Raw genomic sequence first — 19162 nt, 5'->3', positions numbered from 1 at the left:
TGCTTAGGATTCTTTCTCTCCTCCCTCTGCCCCTCCTTCCTGCTCATACCCTCTAAAAAATAAACAGAATCTTTTTTAAAAATTAGGAAAACACAAATAATTTCAGTTAAAACCAAAAGCATGTAACGTATAAAAGTTATTTTGAAAATAGCACTTGGTTATAATTTTCAGTGTAACTGTTAACTAACATAACAAAAGTTTGGAAGACTACTTTGGAAAAACAGCTTGTTGAAACTGAATAACAAAGTTAAGCATATTCTTAACAGCTGATATACTGGGGCTCTAATTGTTTTAGAAGCTCTTTGTTTCAGGCCTAAGTCATACCACACACTTTATACCACATGGGTCTTTTTTTTCTGGCGATTGCTGGCAGCAGATACCAACACAAGCCTTTCTGGGACTGGTTAATTAAATTACCACCCAATTTCAGTACAGTTAACTTGCCAACTGTAGCAAAGTTGTTAAAAGAGAGAACTAAGCTCTTCTAATTTTTACAATAATTAGTGAAAATTTCATACTGTTGATGGAGTTAAAAGGAGAGCTCTTGCCTACTTCATAAGTTTTCCCTTCCACTCTCTTTCAAAGTTTCACATTCCTTGTCCATTGTTTTCCTAATGTCATATGAAGTTTAAATTCTTTCTCTCCTCCTGTAGAACTTCTTATAAGTTGCTCCAAGCAAATTACTAACCTACTTGAAGGTTTCACTAAACTTCTGTGTCCTAACATTTAAAATACAATAGAAATTTTTATATTTTCTCACATTTTATTGCACAATACAATTGATTAAAACGCACTAAAAAACCCCAACATTTTGTGTTTAAAGTCACACAAATTTAAAATGTTTGGTACGAAATAGCATAATTTATTATATTGCAACTTAATATGAAGGTGAATAGTTTATTTCAGAAAATTTAGATATTTTACCTATAGTTTATTACTGAAACAAATTTTTTGGTCTCTCTCTCTCGCTCTTATTTTTGACTTTTTAATTCTTCCTCTTTATAAGTTCACAGTGTCAGAGAAGTGAAAAATAAGACTGACAGAAACCACTCTAAGACCTATGGCTTTATATACATAAAAAATTCAATAATGTTGCCATAACCCCTAATATAATGTGATCCTTACTTACTATTATCTAGAATAAACTGTACATATTAAATTGTTCAAGTAACAGCAGTGCTTATAAAAAATGAGGTCCCACTAATTAAATTGATGGGCTTCTCTTTGAAGATCATGTCTAATTTCAACATTAATTAGTTCTAACAATTTTTCAATTTTACAATTTATCATACATTCTCCAATAGTCTAAAATGCTCAAATAAGCCAAACATTTAATTTAATTTACATTAGGTTTAACTCCACTTTAGTACAGCACCGGAGGTTAAAAAGGGATCTAACCAAATGTTCTCTTTCATTAGTTACAGTTTGTTATTTATTTCTACACCATTAAACCCAAACTGAAAATGAAGACAACTCGGGCCAAACTCATTCACCTTGAATAAATAAACAACTAACCCACTTCACGCTTATACAGCTATTCGTTTTCCTACAGTGTAAGTTCTGGTAACAGCTATACGATAAACTAAGCCAAAGACCAACTTCGTATCTTGGAGGACTATGCCAGTCGGATAGGATTCTCCAGGTTTGCTTTAAAATTTTCAAGAAACCTGGTAGCCAATTCATCATCCACCACTCGGCTGTCACTTGACATGGTGACTGTTAGAAGCTGGTGCTGCTGCAGCCTGGGATTCCCTTCTTCGTCCTGCTCCAGCTTGAGCACAGGTCGGAATCTCCCAACAGCCAGAATGCAGGCCTGAGGAGGGTTGATCACCGCAGTAAATTCGTCGATGCCAAACATGCCCAAGTTGGAAATACTAGGGGAAAACAAAAGATCTGAGAGTGGCATGTCCTCTATCAAAGAACCCTTTCCCAGAAGTGTATGTTTTGGCCCTACTGAAAAACTGTGACACAGAACCTTATAGCAAGTTATTCAAAGACCAAAGACAAAGATGCCAGGTACAATGGTATCAAAAAAACAACACACATATAAATAGTGTATCTAATATAAACATTCATTCAACATGGACTGGAAGTCCTTGGCAGAGGATTAGGACAAGAAAAAGAAATAATAAAATATAAGAAGAAAAGGAATAAAGAAATAATAGTCATTATTCACAGATTAATGGACTGCATACAGGAAATTTAAGACTCTACAGATAAACTGATAGGATTTATAAGTGAATTTAGCTAAGTCACTAGATAAAAAGGTCAATATAAAAATCCATCTTTTATATATACAGGTTGCTGTAGTTAGAAAATGAAATTATAAAACAAATACCATTTATAGTAGTAGCAAAAACCAAGTATGAAGAATCACATCTAATGAAACAAATTTAAGACCTCTGTATAGAAGCCTATAAAATGGAACTCAAAGAAACCAAAGAACTAAATAAACAATGGTTTATACTATGTACACTGCCTGGAAGACTCAATGCTGTAAAGACTGAATCCTCAAACTGATCAAAAGATTTAATGCAATCCCAATCAAAACTCCGGCAAAGTTTCTTGATTTTGGCTCAGGTCATGATCTCGGGGTTGTGGGATCTGGAGCCCTATGTCGGACTCCGGTACTCCGCACAACGTCTGCCTGAGGTTCTCTCTCTCCCTCTGCCCTTCTCCCCACTCATGCTCCCTGCTCTCTCCATAAATAAATAAATAAAATCTTACACACACACACACACACACACACACGCACACACAAAACTCCAGCAAGGTTTCTGTGTGTCTGTATATGGAAAGTGGTAAGTTGATTCTGAAATTCATTTGGAAAAACAAAGAGCCATAAAAGACAGTCTTGAGTGTGAACTAAACGAGAAGATTTTCCTGACCAGATATTAAAAGTTATAGCTTAGTGGTACTGAGCAAGGGATGGATAAATAGGTCAATTGAAAATTGAAAACAGAACATAGAACAGACCAAACATACATAGTCACTTTCTCAGTGCTATGCAGTAAGCTTTTCAATAAGTGATGCTAGGTCAACGTCATATCCATATGGGGGAAAAAAGAATCTTGACCTTTATCTTCCCACCACACACAAAATCCAGTTTTAGATGGATGGTGATCAACATGTGAAAAGTTATAAAGCTTCTAGGAAATAACACAGAAAAATTACTTCATGATTCTGGGACAGGCAATAATTCCACACATAAAACAAATAGTACCAGCTGTTAAAAAAATACTAATAAATAGAATTTCATTATGATTCAGAACTTGGGTTCATTAAAAACACCATAAACAAAGTTCCAAAGGCAAGGGACAGAGTGGGAAAAGATATCCGAAATAATATGTATGCATATAAAGGTCTGTGTGTCTGGAAATAAGAATCCCTACATATCATTTTTAAAAATGGACACAAGACATCAACAGGTTCTTTATCTGATAAGTTACCAGATATTCAAAAGGTTACTAAATGAAAACAGTATCCAACATCATTAACTTGAATTTCCCTGACCACAAAGAGTACCACTACACACCCCAACAACTGTTACAATTTAAAAAACCCAACATTACTAAGTACTGGTGAGAATATGAAGCAATGAGAATTCTGATACACTGTTGCTAGAAGTATAAATTTGTATAACCATTATGGAAAACTGACAGTATCCATTAACGCTTTTAATTCAGGTCTTTCACTTGCAAGTCTATATAACAAACATATTCTCCATAAGATGCTAATAATAGGAATGTTCACAGTGCCATTATTTGTTAACAGCATCAAACTGTAAACAAAAACAAATGTCCAACAGTAATACGGCATACGTATACAATATACTATAAAATACCATATACTGCAATAATAAACAACTGTTTCATACTGCAACATGGTTAATCTCACCGACATTAATACTGAGTAAAAGAAGTCAGATACTAAGGAATATATATTATTTATATCAAGAAAAAGGTAGCAAAAGAAATCTATGGTGATGATTTTCCGGAGAGTGGTTACCTTAGCAAGGGGGATACTTAGGAAGGGGGAAAGGGAAGCTTCTGGGATGCTGGTTATGGTCTATATCCTGCTTTGGTTGGTTACACAGGTTTCTCCACTTCTTGAAACATTCATACTGTACTCAGTATATTACACCATGTATAAGTGACACTTAAAAATAAAAATAGAGCTGATGATAACTAAAGGCTCTACGTGTTAATATTTTCCTTCGAAGTACCTTTAAATAAGAGATCACAAGTAGAAAAAGTTGAGGTTTATAAATCTATTATATTTATGAATATATTTTTTAAAGCTTCAGAACCTAGAAGTCATTCTGAAAATACCGGAATGGGTTAACTAGCTAATCCTAGTGGGTTCCTACGAGCCCTGACAGGTCGCTTCAATTAAAAAAAGTGTTTCAAAAATGACACAGACTCCTAGATACCTGTTTGATGCTACTGATAACTAAGAGTTTAAATATTACCTAAAAGATCCTCCTTGGTACTCTTCAGGTAACAGTTTTCCATCTCTTGCTTTCTTCGACAGGACCTGGGAAAGAAAACACAAATACAGCAAGATGACCAACACTACGTTACAGGCTGATGTTGTCACTTAAAATATCTGTAGAGGGTTCACACTCATCTCTCCCATGCCTTGATTTGACTTCACTTTCTCTAATACAATAAAAAAATGAACAAGTTAGAGAGCAGATCGTCTTAAGAAGCTAAAGCTGTAAATTGATACTCTACAAAAACTGCTTTCCTTTAAAAATTCTTCCAGTATTAGAATTACTCCGTACATCATCACTATGCAGAATGCTTCAGTGTTTTCTATAGAAACAGTGAAATTTATTGTGTCTATAATTTTTTTTCTTATAAGACATAGTATCACAAGAAGCCATTCTTGTCCACCTGATTGCTTTTAAATAATTGTTCAGTGGCAACAATCCCACAACCGGTGTATTAGTTTTCATCTTTTAGTGTTTTGCTTCTTTTTCACATATAACATATACATAACTACAGACAGTTGTAAACATTCTAAAGACGCTACGTCCGCCACAACTCAGTCACGTCCCCAGTGTTTTAATTTGGTTCGCTGGTTTTTCAATTATTTCATATAAATTTTCAGAAGTGGAATTACAAAGCCCTAGAACATAAACATTTTCTTGGTTCTTAAATTTTACAGCTGAGGCATTTCCTGAATGAGGTAGTCCAATTTGCACTGCCACGAGAAATAGAAGAATGTAGTAATTTTTTATCACTTTAGCAAAACTGATTTCTAAAACTGATAGAGAGAAAGACAGACACTCTGAGAGTGACCTTAAGTAGTTAAATTTTCCTTTACTTGCATTTGCAATTAATCACACTTACGTTAACTTTTATTTTTTAATGCTTCAAAAACAAAGGAACGGAGATTGAGTCATTACATATGAAAAATTAATAATGAACTAATTCATGAGTGGAAGAGAAAAATTAAACTATTGTCATTTTGGGAGATGAAATCAATCTGATGCTTAATTTTCTGTACTATACAGCCAACATAAGTACAATGATAATCACCGTTGAGAACTATTCAATTTTAAACCAGAGAGGACTTAATTTTTGAAAAACGAAAACATTCTTTAAAAGTCTAAAAATGATCTCAACGTATCACTGTGACCTTCTGACAGTTGAGACAGATGTAGTTATCTGGATGCAGTTATTTATAAAACTACTTGGATCCAAAATGAAAACTGAAAAGATGAATTTAGACTTGTGTGGTCCTTGGACTATCAGAAATAGCAGGACAATCTACAAATGTGTTTTTTCTGCCTTAAGCAATGTGACTGCTCACATGATATAAACAGACATGTATCATATGAACTCTGAAAGGCATTTCTTTAAAGGCACATGATCTCAACAATCCTGCTGAGTTACCAGGCTAAAAACAAATAACACAGACATTCTTTAAAAAATGGGATTGCAAGCCCACATTAAAAGAAAAAAAAAAAAGAAAGAAAGAAAAGAAAAGAAAGGAAAAAACAAACAAACAAAACTCTGTAGACCCTAAACACATCAGCAGGATATTCCTACCAATGAATTCTAAAAGCTTAGAATAAGAATAATTCTGAGGAGGATCACTGGTTTTGAAAATTGCTAATTCTCACTGGGATTTCCCAGCAATGCAAACTTAAAATCAAAGCATATGCTATCGGAAGCCTCCAGCTGAAAGGATGTAATACAAGATGACCATCAAATACACATTCTTTATTAATTCGTTTAAAAAATTTACTGTGCAAATAGAGGAAAACTTGGCCTCTGTCTTTTAAGACTGTTATAATTAATGAAGAATTAAGAATAACAGGGGTTCTAAGGCTTGTTACTATTACTTTTTATTTAGGGACTAGAAACTTGAACTCAGCTGAGACATGCCTTTGGCACCACACAATGACATCCTTGAGGCTTATGATGGTCAGGAAGTAAAAACTTAGTGCAAGTATTCTTAACCTGGGTCCACATATGGAGTTTCAGAGACCCACAAACTCCTTAAAAAATTAATCTTAGTAACATTTTTTATTGAAAATTTAAAAAATAAATTCACTGAGCATCTATGATCTTCCTTCCACGTACTCTTGCAGAATTGGTTATACGGCAAGAACAAGGCCCTCAAGGTCAGACAGAAGGGAACAGAGAAGGACCAACAAGGTAACTTCAAAGACTGACCAACTGCATAAAGACAGTAAAAAAACAGGGTAAGGCCAGGAAGCTACTTTAGCTATGGAAGCCACAGAAGACCTCAGAAAGTAGCACCTGAACTGAGAAATACCCAGATTTAAATAAATCCTCCCTTCTACTGTTTTTTAGATGGATTACCTTGGGCAAACTTACTAAAGGCTTTACTAAAACTCCACCTTCTCAACTTCAAATGGGGAAATTAAGGTTTCAACTATAACACGGGGCTAAAAGAATTAAATAAAGTGTTTAGCCTAATGGTTGGTATATCCCAGGAACAAGAAAGAGTGGAGGGTTAAACACCAGCAGTAGGGTGGGAGAGAGAAGCAGAGAGAATGGGAAGCACGGGGTAGCCAGAGCACAGGATTGCTGGGAATTAGAGGAAATCCTCAACGACCACCAGAGGCCCTGGAACATTCCAAAGGGTTAAGACTGCCCTTCCCATCACTCAGAGGCTGCTCACACTGCCTCCTTACCACCTCAACCTAGGTTCTTCCAGAATATAAGGAACAGACTATGCATTATCATATTAAAATTAATAAATTGGTGAAAATCAAAGAAATCATCTTGAAATGGTTAATTTAAAAATTTTATATATGAAATATGCAAATATTAAAAATAAGAAAAATACATATTTAAGAAAATTCTAACTCTATAGTCAAATGTGATCTCATTTGAATTTCACAAAAACACTAAAATACATGAATTCTCATTGTTATTGAAAACTTTTGATGAACAAAAGGCATATAACTATCTTATTAACCAATCTAATTACTTGACTTTTGAATCAGTCAAATCAATACCACCACCCAATTAAGAAAAAGTTACATTTTTATCTATAAAAACACACTGAAAATCTTTTCAAAGAGGAGTGAAGATCTAAAAATGTCTACTTCACTAAGGTCACCCTTAATTATATCTAACCTGAAAATTCAACAGTATGCTTTTAAAAGTAGATTAATTTGTGTTCATGTATTTTGGGCAAGTTCATTGATATGTGTATATACTGTCAGCTCTCCAAAGAAATCTTATCTTCTACTTTTAATTCCTCCTTATAACTTTTCATCCACTATATATACAACTGGTCTTTGGTAAATGAAAGAGAAAAGAATCACTTATCTAAATGAATCTGAAATTTTCAGTTCCAACTCTGTAAGAGCGGATACTTCTGTCAAAAAAGTACCTTTGGAAATTATAGTGTTTGTCAGAGCTGACCTACTGTCTGGTTCCTGCCGATTCAATGGAATATTTTGGGGGAAATCGGACTCCTCCATATTGGGAGCTATAAAAACTGCTTTTAAAGAAACTCGGGAAAAATTCTGTACTTTTGCTTCTATAATATTAAGAACTTTAGTGGTCTCAATTCTAGAGAGGAAATGAATGAAATCAAATTTGAAGAATAAAAAGCTGTGAACAGTGAGGTCTCTCCATTACCACCTTCATAGGAATATGGTTTCAGCTTTAACTTTAAAACCATCTAAAATATCCTTGTTAGAGTTGAATTCTAGACTTTGGGAAATAAAGCATTCACCTATAACTTGAATACAGTTGATCCTCATTTATCTGAATGTTTTTTTTCTGAACTCTTGAAGGTTAAATGTTCTTAAAGTGGGTCATACCTAGGTTAAAACTTAAAAAACCTTCATATATGACTGATTATCATTTGGAAATACATCACAGTGTGACTAGATGATGCCACAACTTCACCAGAAAGTAAATACTAACATTCCAAAAGCATAGTATTTCTTAAGACATACCTTTACAGAGTCAGCGATCTCCTGTATACCCTTAGCAGCAGCATCTTTTATGATTGGTGTAATTAAACCTTTATCTGTTGCCACAGCCACTGAAATATCAATAAAGGGCAGTTGCTTTGGGCCCTCTCCATCCCAGCTTACATTAACATCCGGCATTTGCTAGGAAACAAACAGAAAAAACATGTCATTCTAAAGACGCAGATTTATTTGTTTGTTTGTTTGTTTTAAAAAGCAGCTTTAGACCAAGGTGGTTACAGAGAAATAGCATTATTACACATTTCTGAAAGTGAGCATAGGTAGACAGAAGCAAATAAATGAAGATTTGGTTAACAATGGTTCGTTGTTAAAAAGCTTCTATGTTTGGGAAGAATAGGCACACCATGTTTTTTGAAGCAAGGCTGAGGAAACGCTGATGTACATGTTTTGATCTCTTTACAATAAATAATGGTTAAAAAAAGGTCTCCCTTTGTTCAACCTGATTGCTAAAAAGCATTCAACATTTGTTATACTTCCTGTCTCGTATGCTGACCGAGATGGCCTTGAGGAGAAGAGGGGAGGGAACGGGGTAACAATTCAACCACATTATTCCTTTGGGAAGGTAGAAAGCCCAAGTTTCTAGTATAGCAATGGGAGATCCATCTGGCCCTTACTAAGTGACTTCCCTCTTGAAGAAAGACTTCCTAGGCTTCATGAACATATGATAAATGTATGAGCATGCTTGTATGGAACACACACAAAACTACACCGAGGATGAAAAGAGCAGAAGAAATCGGTAAACGCCTGGAGACGGTATGTACTGATACCGTTGCCAAAGATTGTAGAAAAAATGATGGCGAAAAACAGAAAGCACAAACTAATTTCTCTTCTCAAAAATTCTTTGCTTTGATAACAGCCTACCTAACTGTACACTGACACTCCCTGGAGATGCATTCCCCACCGTACTCCGGCTTCTCATCATCCTGCTATGCTCGCTCTCATTGCAGGTTTTGTTTTTGTTTTTTTTGGGAGAGCACACACACGAGTCAGGGGCGGGGGTGAAGGCAGAGGGAGAGACTCTTAAGCGGGCTCCACACCCAGTATAGAGTCCGACATGGGGCTCAATCTCACAACCTGAGGTCATGATTGGAGCCAAAATCAAGAGTCTTGACGCTCAGCCAACTGAGCCACCCAGGCCCTCCTCCACTGCACTGCTTTTAGCTGCTCTGTGCACGGAGCTCTCCATCTCTCAAGGCTCAGCTGGTTCATTCAAAGTACTCAAAGCTCATTTATGTCAGAATAATAAACAGTGGAGTCCCAAACCCCGAGAAGATTTTAAGTTCTTCACGGAGAGTACTATAGTAAAAGAGGAAAAAAAACCCTTCCAAGTGAGGAATATCTGGCAAATAAATGTAATTTCAGAGCTATGCAACAAAAACCTATGGAATCTGGCCTCAGTTGTGGTCAGAGGAACATTCATACTCTTAAAACCTCTTTTTCATATTCAAAATTATAATTACACATTCCCATTTCCTAAAAAAATATTTTCAACCAAAGTCTAAAATAATTCCGATCTAAAGCTGAAGGAAATAATGGAAGGAATACATAAGGCAACAATACAAATGGAATGAGAACACAAATACGCAATAATAAGAGCAAGACAGAGTTGAGAACAATGTGAGCGCTGAGGATTATTATATTAAAATATTGTAAGAAGCATATTTAAATGACTCTGGGCTAGCAAGTTTTTGGGAATCCAGATGAAATGAGTGATTTTTCTGGGAATATGTGTTTCCAAAATTGATTCAAGAAAAAGCTGAAAATTAAAAGCTCAATAATTATGGGGAAAAAATGAGACTGTTGTCAAGGATCCCTCCTCAAAACAGAACTAGGCTTCAGATATTTTTACTGGTGGATTCTATGAAGCTTCAAGAAATAAAAACCTTTATAATACTGAAATATGCACAGAGAAAGGGAAGGGAGGAAGTACCCAAATTCACTTTAAGAAGACACTGATTTTAAAAAAGAAAAGCACAAAACGTAAATTATAATTGCTTACAGCTCCTGATACAAAATTATGAAATGAAATGTAATAACCACTAGAGATTTACTTAGGGAGGGCAAGAATGATTCATAATTAGAAAATCATTAATATAATTCAAAATATTATTTGCTCAAAAGACAAAAGCCATATGAACACTTAGATATGAAAGGCTAAGAAAATGCAGGACTTTAAAATTCTCTATTACTGCACTGTTCAAGAAATAATAAATTCCTTATAAATATATATATATTAAATATAGCATCTAACATGCAGTGATCCAGAAAAATAGCCTAGTCATAGAGAGAAAGGACAGAAAATGGAGAAGAGCAAGAAGGCAGGAAGCCCGGGTTTCAGATCCAAATCCAACTCTAGACTCCTATCTAACCCTGCTCCTCTCCCACTTTCCCCTCGTCAGCATGCGGGACTCCATCCCTCCTACTGCTTGGGCCAAAGTCCTGGCACCCCACAGCCAACCCATCAGCATATCGTTTTGGCTCTACCTCTGAAATGTATCCTAAATCTTGCCTTCACTCCAGCTTCACCACTAGCTGCTGTCTTAGCCCAAACCACTGTCGCCATCCCTGGCCTCCCAGGAGAGCGCACTGCTGCCCCCTGGCCTCCTGCAGGCTGTGTTCCACAAACCACCAGAACAGTCCCTCCTTTTTCTTTTTCAAGTTTAAGTAGGATGTCAATCCTTTCTCTAAACCCTCCAAAGGCTCCCCTCTCCTTCGTAATAAAATCCCTAGTCCTTATCATGGCCTCCAAGGCTTTACCAGCTTCTGGCAGCACAACTCCTCCCTCTTTCTTCTGTTTAATCCCATCAGCTACTTCCTCTCCTCCAGAAACAGTATCCCCTGCTGGCCGCCAGGTCTGAAAGGCAGTGGCCCCTCCCCCCAGCCTTCCTCGGGCACACTCTTCTGATAGCTCTCTCTTCCAGGCCTTGACTCAGTTACCACTGTGACAGAGAGGCCTATCTTGCCTGTGTGCACCATGACACCCTGACTTATTCTGCAGCGGGGTCTGCTTTCTCCTCCTCCACAACACTTTCACTATCTGACAAATACTGGTCTCTCCCAACTACAAAAAGCTCCAGGAAAACAGAGAACATGTCCACTTTTGTTCACTACCGTTTCTCTAAATGCCTATAATGTACTCAGCACGCAACAGGGGATCAGTTAGTATTTGCTGAATAAATGGTCTTTATTCTGCTATAGTTAGTTATAACCCCTTTGATTCTCAGTTTCGTGTATAAAACTGAGGGAGTAAGATTAAATGGTATAATATTTTTAGCAATGAAATTACATAATTTTCGTGACTTAAAAATGACAGTTCTATTTATCATATAAAAATCCCAAGACATGAGACCATTGTAGAAGCCAAAATGACTTAGGGTCTGCTACTTACTTTAAGGGTAATGGCTGCTGCCTTGATGATAAAATCATTCACTGATACTTTAATGTCATCTGAAAGAAAAACAAGCATATCAAAATTAGCATTCATAATGAAACTTTAACAATGGCCATTATGATTTCCAACTTGTTCATTAACGAATTATAGTGAAAAATATTGTAGGTTTTTGTTTGCTTAGTCAGTTAAGAGCCCCCTCATTAGGGGTGCCTGTGTGGCTCAGTTACGTGTCTGCTTTCCGCTCAGGTCATGATCTCAGGGTCCTGGGATGGAGCCCCACATTGGGATCCCTGTTCAACGGGAAGCCTGCTTCTCCCACTCCCCCAGCTTGTGTTCCCTCTCCTGCTGTATCTCTGTCAAATAAATAAATAGAATCTTTAAAAAAAAAAGTCCCCTGATTAGAAAAAATTTTACGAGATTCTGCATAAGTAATATTAACCATAAATGTAAAAGATTACTTCTGTATTACAAGTCTTTTAAACTGCTCAGATATACACGAGAACTTGACACATTATAACCAATTAGAAAGAAAAGAACCACTTCTATGTCTCTAAAAACACAAATGGTCTCTACGGTGATTCAATTGTCTTCTCACCCTTTCCAAATGTCTTTATTCTGCATATGCTTTATAATACACTGATTATAGTAGAACAGTGGTAACATACAGTCATTTTAAAGATATCTGTATCTATCTATGTATCTACCTATATCTAGAGAGAGATTTTTTACTAATGAAGTGTGTACCAAAAAAATTTAAGACCACCGAGCTGTTTTTTCACTTAACAAAACAGGATATATAGCAAAAGCCAAAGATGAAGCAATGTTGGCACAGATCCTAGTGCAATGAACAAGACAAAGTTTTCTGTCTACTTGAATGGTGATTCCATCTGAATCAATTTCCTTCCAGTATACATAATTATTTCAAGATAAAGCTAAGGTACCCTCCCTTCCCACAGAGCTGATCATAATGAAAGCATCTGATACACACTTCTGCTTTTCCCAATGGGTAGGAAAGTGTTGAAAAATGTAAACTACACTTGATTTTCTATTGCAAAAGCTTCTAGAAAAAGAATTTTTAAGATCAAGATCTAGTCAATGGTATGTGGCAAGATACACAAATCCTGTTACTATAGTATCATGGAATTTTACATGAACAATAGCTCATTACAAAGGCATGCTGGGGATTTTAGAAAGACATTAGATGAATTACCATAAACCCAAATACTGCCAAACAGTCATGGTAACCACCACCTGCTCATCTAATTCATAGCTCTTTTAATTCAGATTTCCAGAGATATAAATATTTTTGTTTGCTTGTTTAAAACCCTTTTAGGAGTAGAAAGAGAAGTAGTTTCCCAGAGCTTACAGAATTTTAATGATAACATAAAAAAGACATGGCCTGCATAAATTCAAATATGTGGACATATTTTATGACCTCATTATGCCTACCTCTTGTGTCTCCCTCAACCTCCCTCGTACTTTATCTATATCTATAGGTAACTACAGTGAAGACTTCCCAAACCACCTCCCAGTTAATGATTCCCTATCTACTGCTGGAGTCCCCATGCTCACCTAAATTCTCTGCCCTCATCATATCCAACATTTTGTACTTTGGAGCTGATCACTTTCTTCATTGTGGAACACTTTTTCTTACTGTCTTCTATGTCACTATACCCTCCTGGGTTTTCTTTCACTCTACCACTCACTCATTTTCTGTCCCTTCCTCTTAATGGTGGCATATTCCCAAGAAAGAACCTTCTGTTCCAAGGTTTTGATACCATCCATATGCTGATTATTCCTCCAAATGCTACCTCTTATCCTCATGCATCAGGAGCTTGACTTATATGTCCAATTTCTCACATGACATTTCTAACAGGCATTGGAAATCAAAAGAGTACAAAGGAGATTTTTTTCAAGATCTTTTACTTTCAACTCTTTATTATGGAAATTTCCAAATAGTAAGGAGACTGTTGGTGACATGATTGAGAAGAATAGGAAGTAGTTTCTAAGGGAATATTAAATATTTTCATTTGCAAATCATTACAAAACATTATAAACATACTTATCGAATGTTACATAACTATATAAGAAAGAAGATTGCAGACAAATAATGTGGGCTCTTTGAAGACCCCCTAGAAACTTCCTAGCTACAAGGACATACCAAACTTGAATCATTAAAAGATACTAAACTAATCCATCTCTCCACTGAAATAGTACTGTTTCCTGCCTCATGAAAGGAAGAAAACAGAAAAATTATTCCCTCAATGATCTCTATATCATGACTAAAGCAAGTATGCTTAAATTCTGTAAGGGGAGCTTCTAGGATTAACAATTTGAATATTGTTAATTTTCTGTGAGGCAAGCTTTCCATTCATTTCCTTTAACTTTTAAAAGCTCTCAGGTTGTCTTCATGTGACTTCTTCAACGTCTGTATTTAAATTGAAATATCAGTCCTGTTGTCACTTAAGATGTAGACAGCCACAAAAGAATGTTTTTCCCACCCTAATAGGGTAGGGGAAAAAAGCAGGAGAAGCTACAAAATTGTAACTTCTCTTGAGTCTGTTAGGGAGCCGAGGTTACAAAACCAACAAGTGACTGAACATCAAGGGTGATGATTCCCCTCTGAAGAAGGATAAACACATGACAGTGTACAGGAGTATGGGACAAAGTATGGGACAAAGCATGGAACAATGCCCATGAACAGATGGGGATATCAGCAGAGAGATGGAAACTCTAAAAAACATTCAAATGGACAGTTAGGGGGAAAAAATACGCAATCAAAGATAAATCATTTTTTGTTAGGCTTCACAGACTAAACATAGCTGAGAAAAGAGTCAGTGACACTGAAATTAGGTCAACGAAAATTATTCAAACAGAAACACAAAGAAAAAAAAAAGGATGAACCAAAAAAGAACAGGGGATCTAAGAGCTTTGGACAATTCAAACAGTTGAACATTTATAATCAAGAGTTCCAAAAAGAAAACACATGGAGCAGAAGATACAGTAAAAACTAATGGCTCGGAGTTTTCCGAAATTAATGAAAGACAACAAATCACAAATCCAAGAAGCTGAGAGAAACCCAAACAGGATAAACGCTGTTTGTTTGTTTGTTTGTTTGTTTTTGAGAGAGAGAGAGAACACATGGAAGCAAGTGCACAAGCCAGTGGGGAAGGGCAGAAGGAGAGAGAGAATCCCAAGCAGGCTCCATGCTCAGTATAGAGCTGGACTTGGGGCTTGATCTCAAGACACTGAGATCATGACCTGAGCTGAAATCAAGAGTCAGATGCTCAACCTACTGATGCACCCAGGTGCCCCTCATTTTTAAAATTCTTTAAAACAGCTAATTTGCTAAAGAAAAAAAAAATCAAACATATATGCTGGTGCTTACACCATAAGTAGACATAAAACATGATAACAAGAACACGAAGGACAGAAGGAGGAAAATGTAATGTCCTGTTGTAAAGTTCTTACATTATACATGAAGGGATGTGATAAAAATGTGAAGGTAAATCATGATGAGTTAAAGAATTATATTGTAAACCTTAAGGAAACCACCACAAGAGAAAGAGAGAAAGTAAGACAGAAATAAAGTGGAATCAAAATTAAAAAATAATCAAACTAAAAAAGGCAAGAAAATAGGGAAAAAATTGAAGAGATGGGACAAATAAAAACAAAGGACAAATGGTACAAAGGATAATAGTACAAAGCAAAGAAAGGATGAAATTATTAAATGTGAATGGTCTAAATATTTAATTAAAAGACAGTACAGGATTAGACAAAAACAAAGAAAAATTATATGTTATCTGCAAGGAGTCAATTTAAATGTAAAGACACAGGTAAGTTAGGAGTAAAAAGATGTAAGATATAAAAACATTAAGCAAAGAAAGTTGGAGTAATTGTAGCAATACCAGATAAGGAAGGCTTTGGGGTAAAAAAGATTACACCAGGAGTGGACAGGGATATTCCACAACAGATCTATTCATCAGGAACACACCAAAACCCTAACGGTGTGATGTGCCCCAAAACAGATCTCCCAAATGATGTAAAAACTGACAACACTCAAAGGGGAATTAGACAAATCCACTGGGGGTTTCAACACTCTTCTAAGAATTGATAGAACAGATAGGAAGTCAGTAAGGATATAAAAGACATGAACACTACTACCAGCCAACTTCACCTGACATTCAAAGAACACTCCTGAAAAGTAGAACACACACTCTTTTCAGGCGACCTGGGTGACTCAGTTGGTTATGCACTGACTCAATTTCAGTGCCGGTCATAATCTCAGGGTCGTGAGTTCAAACTCCATGTTGGGCTTTGCACTCAGTGCACAGTCCGCTTCAGATTCTTTCTCTTTCTCTCTCTCTCCCTTTCCCCGTCTCCCTGCTTGTCGGTACTCTCTCTCAAAATAAATAAGATCTTAAAAAAAAAAAAAAAAAAAAGTAGAGGGGTGCCTAGGTGGCTCAGTTGGTTAAGCATCTGCTCTCGGCTCAGGTCATGATCCCAGGGTTCTGGGTTTGAGCCCCGAATAGGGCTCCCTGCTCCAGGGAGCCCGCTTCTCGCTCTCCTTCTGCCCTTCTCCCTGACTCACGTTCTCTCGTTCTTGCTCTGTTTTCTCTCTCTCAAATAAACAAATAAGTAAATAATCTTAAAAATAAAAAGTAGAGCACACATTCTTTTCGACTACACATAAAACATTCATCAAGATAGACCATATTACGATTATAAAATCTCAAAAAATTTAAAAAGATTTCAATCATAAATACAGTGTTCTCTAAGCAAAATGGAGCCAAGCAAGAAATCACATAAAAGAAAGGCTGAAAAGTCCCCAAATATTTGGAAATTATACTTACACCTCTAAATGATTCATGGATCAAAAAAGATATCACAAGGAAAAATGGCAAACATCTTGAACTGAATGAAAAGAAAAATAAAACACATCAAATTTTGTGGCATTCATCTAAAGTACTGCCAAGAGGGACCCTGAAAGCCTTACATGCTTATGTTAGGAATAAGGTTTATTATATCATATTGATATCCGCTTTCCCCTTAAGAAACCAGAAAACCAAAGAGCAAATTAAACCGAAAGCAAACAGAAAAAAGGAATAAAGGTTAAGAGCAGAAATCAATGAGAAGAAAATTATAAAAACAATAGAGAAAGTTAATGAAATCAAATGCAGATTATTTGAACAGATCAATAAAACTGAGCAATTTCCAGCCAGATTGATCAAGAAAGTAAGAAGATACAAATTACTAACATTGAAAACGAGGACCTTACTTCAGATGATATAGACATAGAAGTATAATAAGGTACTGTTATGAACAGCTTTATGTCAATACTGCAGACCCCCTTATTATGGTTCTGCTTTCCACAGTTTTAGTCATTCATGGTCAACAGCAGCCGAGAAGCAGATGATCCTCCTGACTTACGACCAGCTGGCCAGCAGTAGCCTAATGCTATGTCACAATGCCTACGACATGTGATCTCATCACACGGGCACGTAATCTCACAGAATCATGAAAACAGTGAGTACAATACAATATTTAGAGACGGAGAGACCACATTCACTTAACTTTTACTACAGCATATCATTAAAATTGTTCTATTTTATTATTGTTGTTAATCTCTCACTGTGTCTAACTTTTAAGTATGTAAGCAGAGGAGGAAACAGAGTATATACAGGGTTTTGTACCATCAGGGGTTACAGGCCTCCACTGGGGGTCCTGGACTGTACTCCCTGCGGATGAGGGGAGACTACTGTAAATTTCATTACTTAGATAACATAAACAAATTCCTTGGAAGACAAAAACTACTAAAGCTCATTCAAGAAGAAACAGATAACTTACACCTATTTTTAAAAATTCATAGTTAAAAATCTCCCCACAAAGAAAATCACTGGCCTAGAGAGCTTCAATGGTGAAATCTACCGAACAGTTAAAAAGAAAATAAACCAATTCTACCCAAACTCTTCCAGAAAATAAAAGAGAAGGGAACATTTCCAAATTCATTCTGGGAGACCTGGTAAGAAATACAGAAAAAAAAGTCTTCAGGGGGTGCCTGGGTGGTTTAGTCATTAAGCATCTGCCTTCTGCTCAGTTCATGATCCCAGAATCCTGGGATCAAGCCCCACATCAGGCTCCCTGCTCAGCGGGAAGCCAGCTTCTCCCTTTCCCACTCTCCCTGCTTGTGTTCCCTCTCTTGCTGTGTCTCTGTCAAATAAATAAAAAAAATCTTAAACAAAATTCTTTAAGAAAAGAAAACTACAGGTTTTCTCATGTACACAGATATAATGATTCTCAGCAAAATTTTATTTTTTAAAAAGGATTTTTATTTATTTATTTGAGAGAGAGAAAGAAAAAGTGAGCATAGGCAGGGGGAGTGGGAGCAGGAGCAGCAGGCTCCCCACTGAGCCGGGAACCAACTGAGCCACCTGGGTGCCCCAATTCTTAGCAAACTTTTAGAAAATGAGATCAAGAAATAGGTGAGAAAATTAATGATTATTGAGTTTTATATGGGGAATACAAGGTTAATTCAACATCTGGAAATTAACCAATATAACTGACCAAAATAACAGAGTGAAAAAGAAAGATTATTTCAAAAGATGCACAAAAGTGACAAAATTCAACATCCACTTATGCTTAAAATTCTCAGCAAATTAGGAATATAAATTTCCTCAACCTAAAATAAGGAATCTACAGAAACCTACAACTGACATTAAAGAATGAATGTTTTTCCTAAGATCAAGAACAAGGCGGGGCACCTGGGTGGCTCAGTGGGTTAAGCTTCTGCCTTCAGCTCAGGTCATGATCTCAGGGTCCTGGGATCGAGCCCCACATCGGGCTCTCTGCTTAGCAGGGAGCCTGCTTCCTCCTCTCTCTCTCTGCCTGCCTCTCTGCCTACTTGTGATCTCTGTCAAATAAATAAATAAAATATTTAAAAAAAAAAAAAAAGAACAAGGCAAAAAGTCTGCTTTCACCATTGACATTCATTAATGTACCAGAGGTCTTAGTCAGTACAATAAACTAAGAAAATGAAATAAAAGCCATACCGATTGGAAAGAAAGAAAACATCAGTTCGTGCTAAAAATTTGTATGTCTCCCAGCAACCTTAGTTTTAACTGACTGCTGGGAGATACATTGCAAATCTCATAACCTGGAAGTTCACTTTGAAGAAGAAATAAAAAATTAAAACTTGTATAAAGCACAGGAATATCTAAGATCTATGTAAAATCTAAAGCATTCTTCAATCAGTTGGGATTTTATACTTTCTAAAATGTTAA

General features: G+C 36.3%; 1 protein-coding gene across 2 annotated transcripts in view; it reads right to left on the bottom strand.

Annotated features, from left to right (window-relative positions):
- Nucleotides 1-743: 743 nt before the first annotated feature.
- Nucleotides 744-19162, bottom strand: part of PDHX (pyruvate dehydrogenase complex component X) — a 67375-nt gene continuing 48956 nt past the window's right edge. For both annotated transcript variants that reach the window (XM_032841046.1, XM_032841045.1), the window contains exons 8-11: nt 11880-11938; nt 8456-8614; nt 4472-4536; nt 744-1874 (exon numbers count right to left, since the gene is read on the bottom strand). In XM_032841046.1, the coding sequence (XP_032696937.1) occupies nt 1616-1874; nt 4472-4536; nt 8456-8614; nt 11880-11938 (542 nt within the window). In that variant the 3' untranslated portion in view covers nt 744-1615. The remainder of the gene's footprint in view (nt 1875-4471; nt 4537-8455; nt 8615-11879; nt 11939-19162) is intronic.

Source organism: Lontra canadensis, unplaced genomic scaffold, assembly GCF_010015895.1.
Source record: "Lontra canadensis isolate GAN:19392208 unplaced genomic scaffold, GSC_riverotter_1.0 scaffold118, whole genome shotgun sequence".
Classification (NCBI taxonomy): domain Eukaryota; kingdom Metazoa; phylum Chordata; class Mammalia; order Carnivora; family Mustelidae; genus Lontra; species Lontra canadensis.
This window is presented reverse-complemented; position numbering and strand designations above follow the sequence as displayed.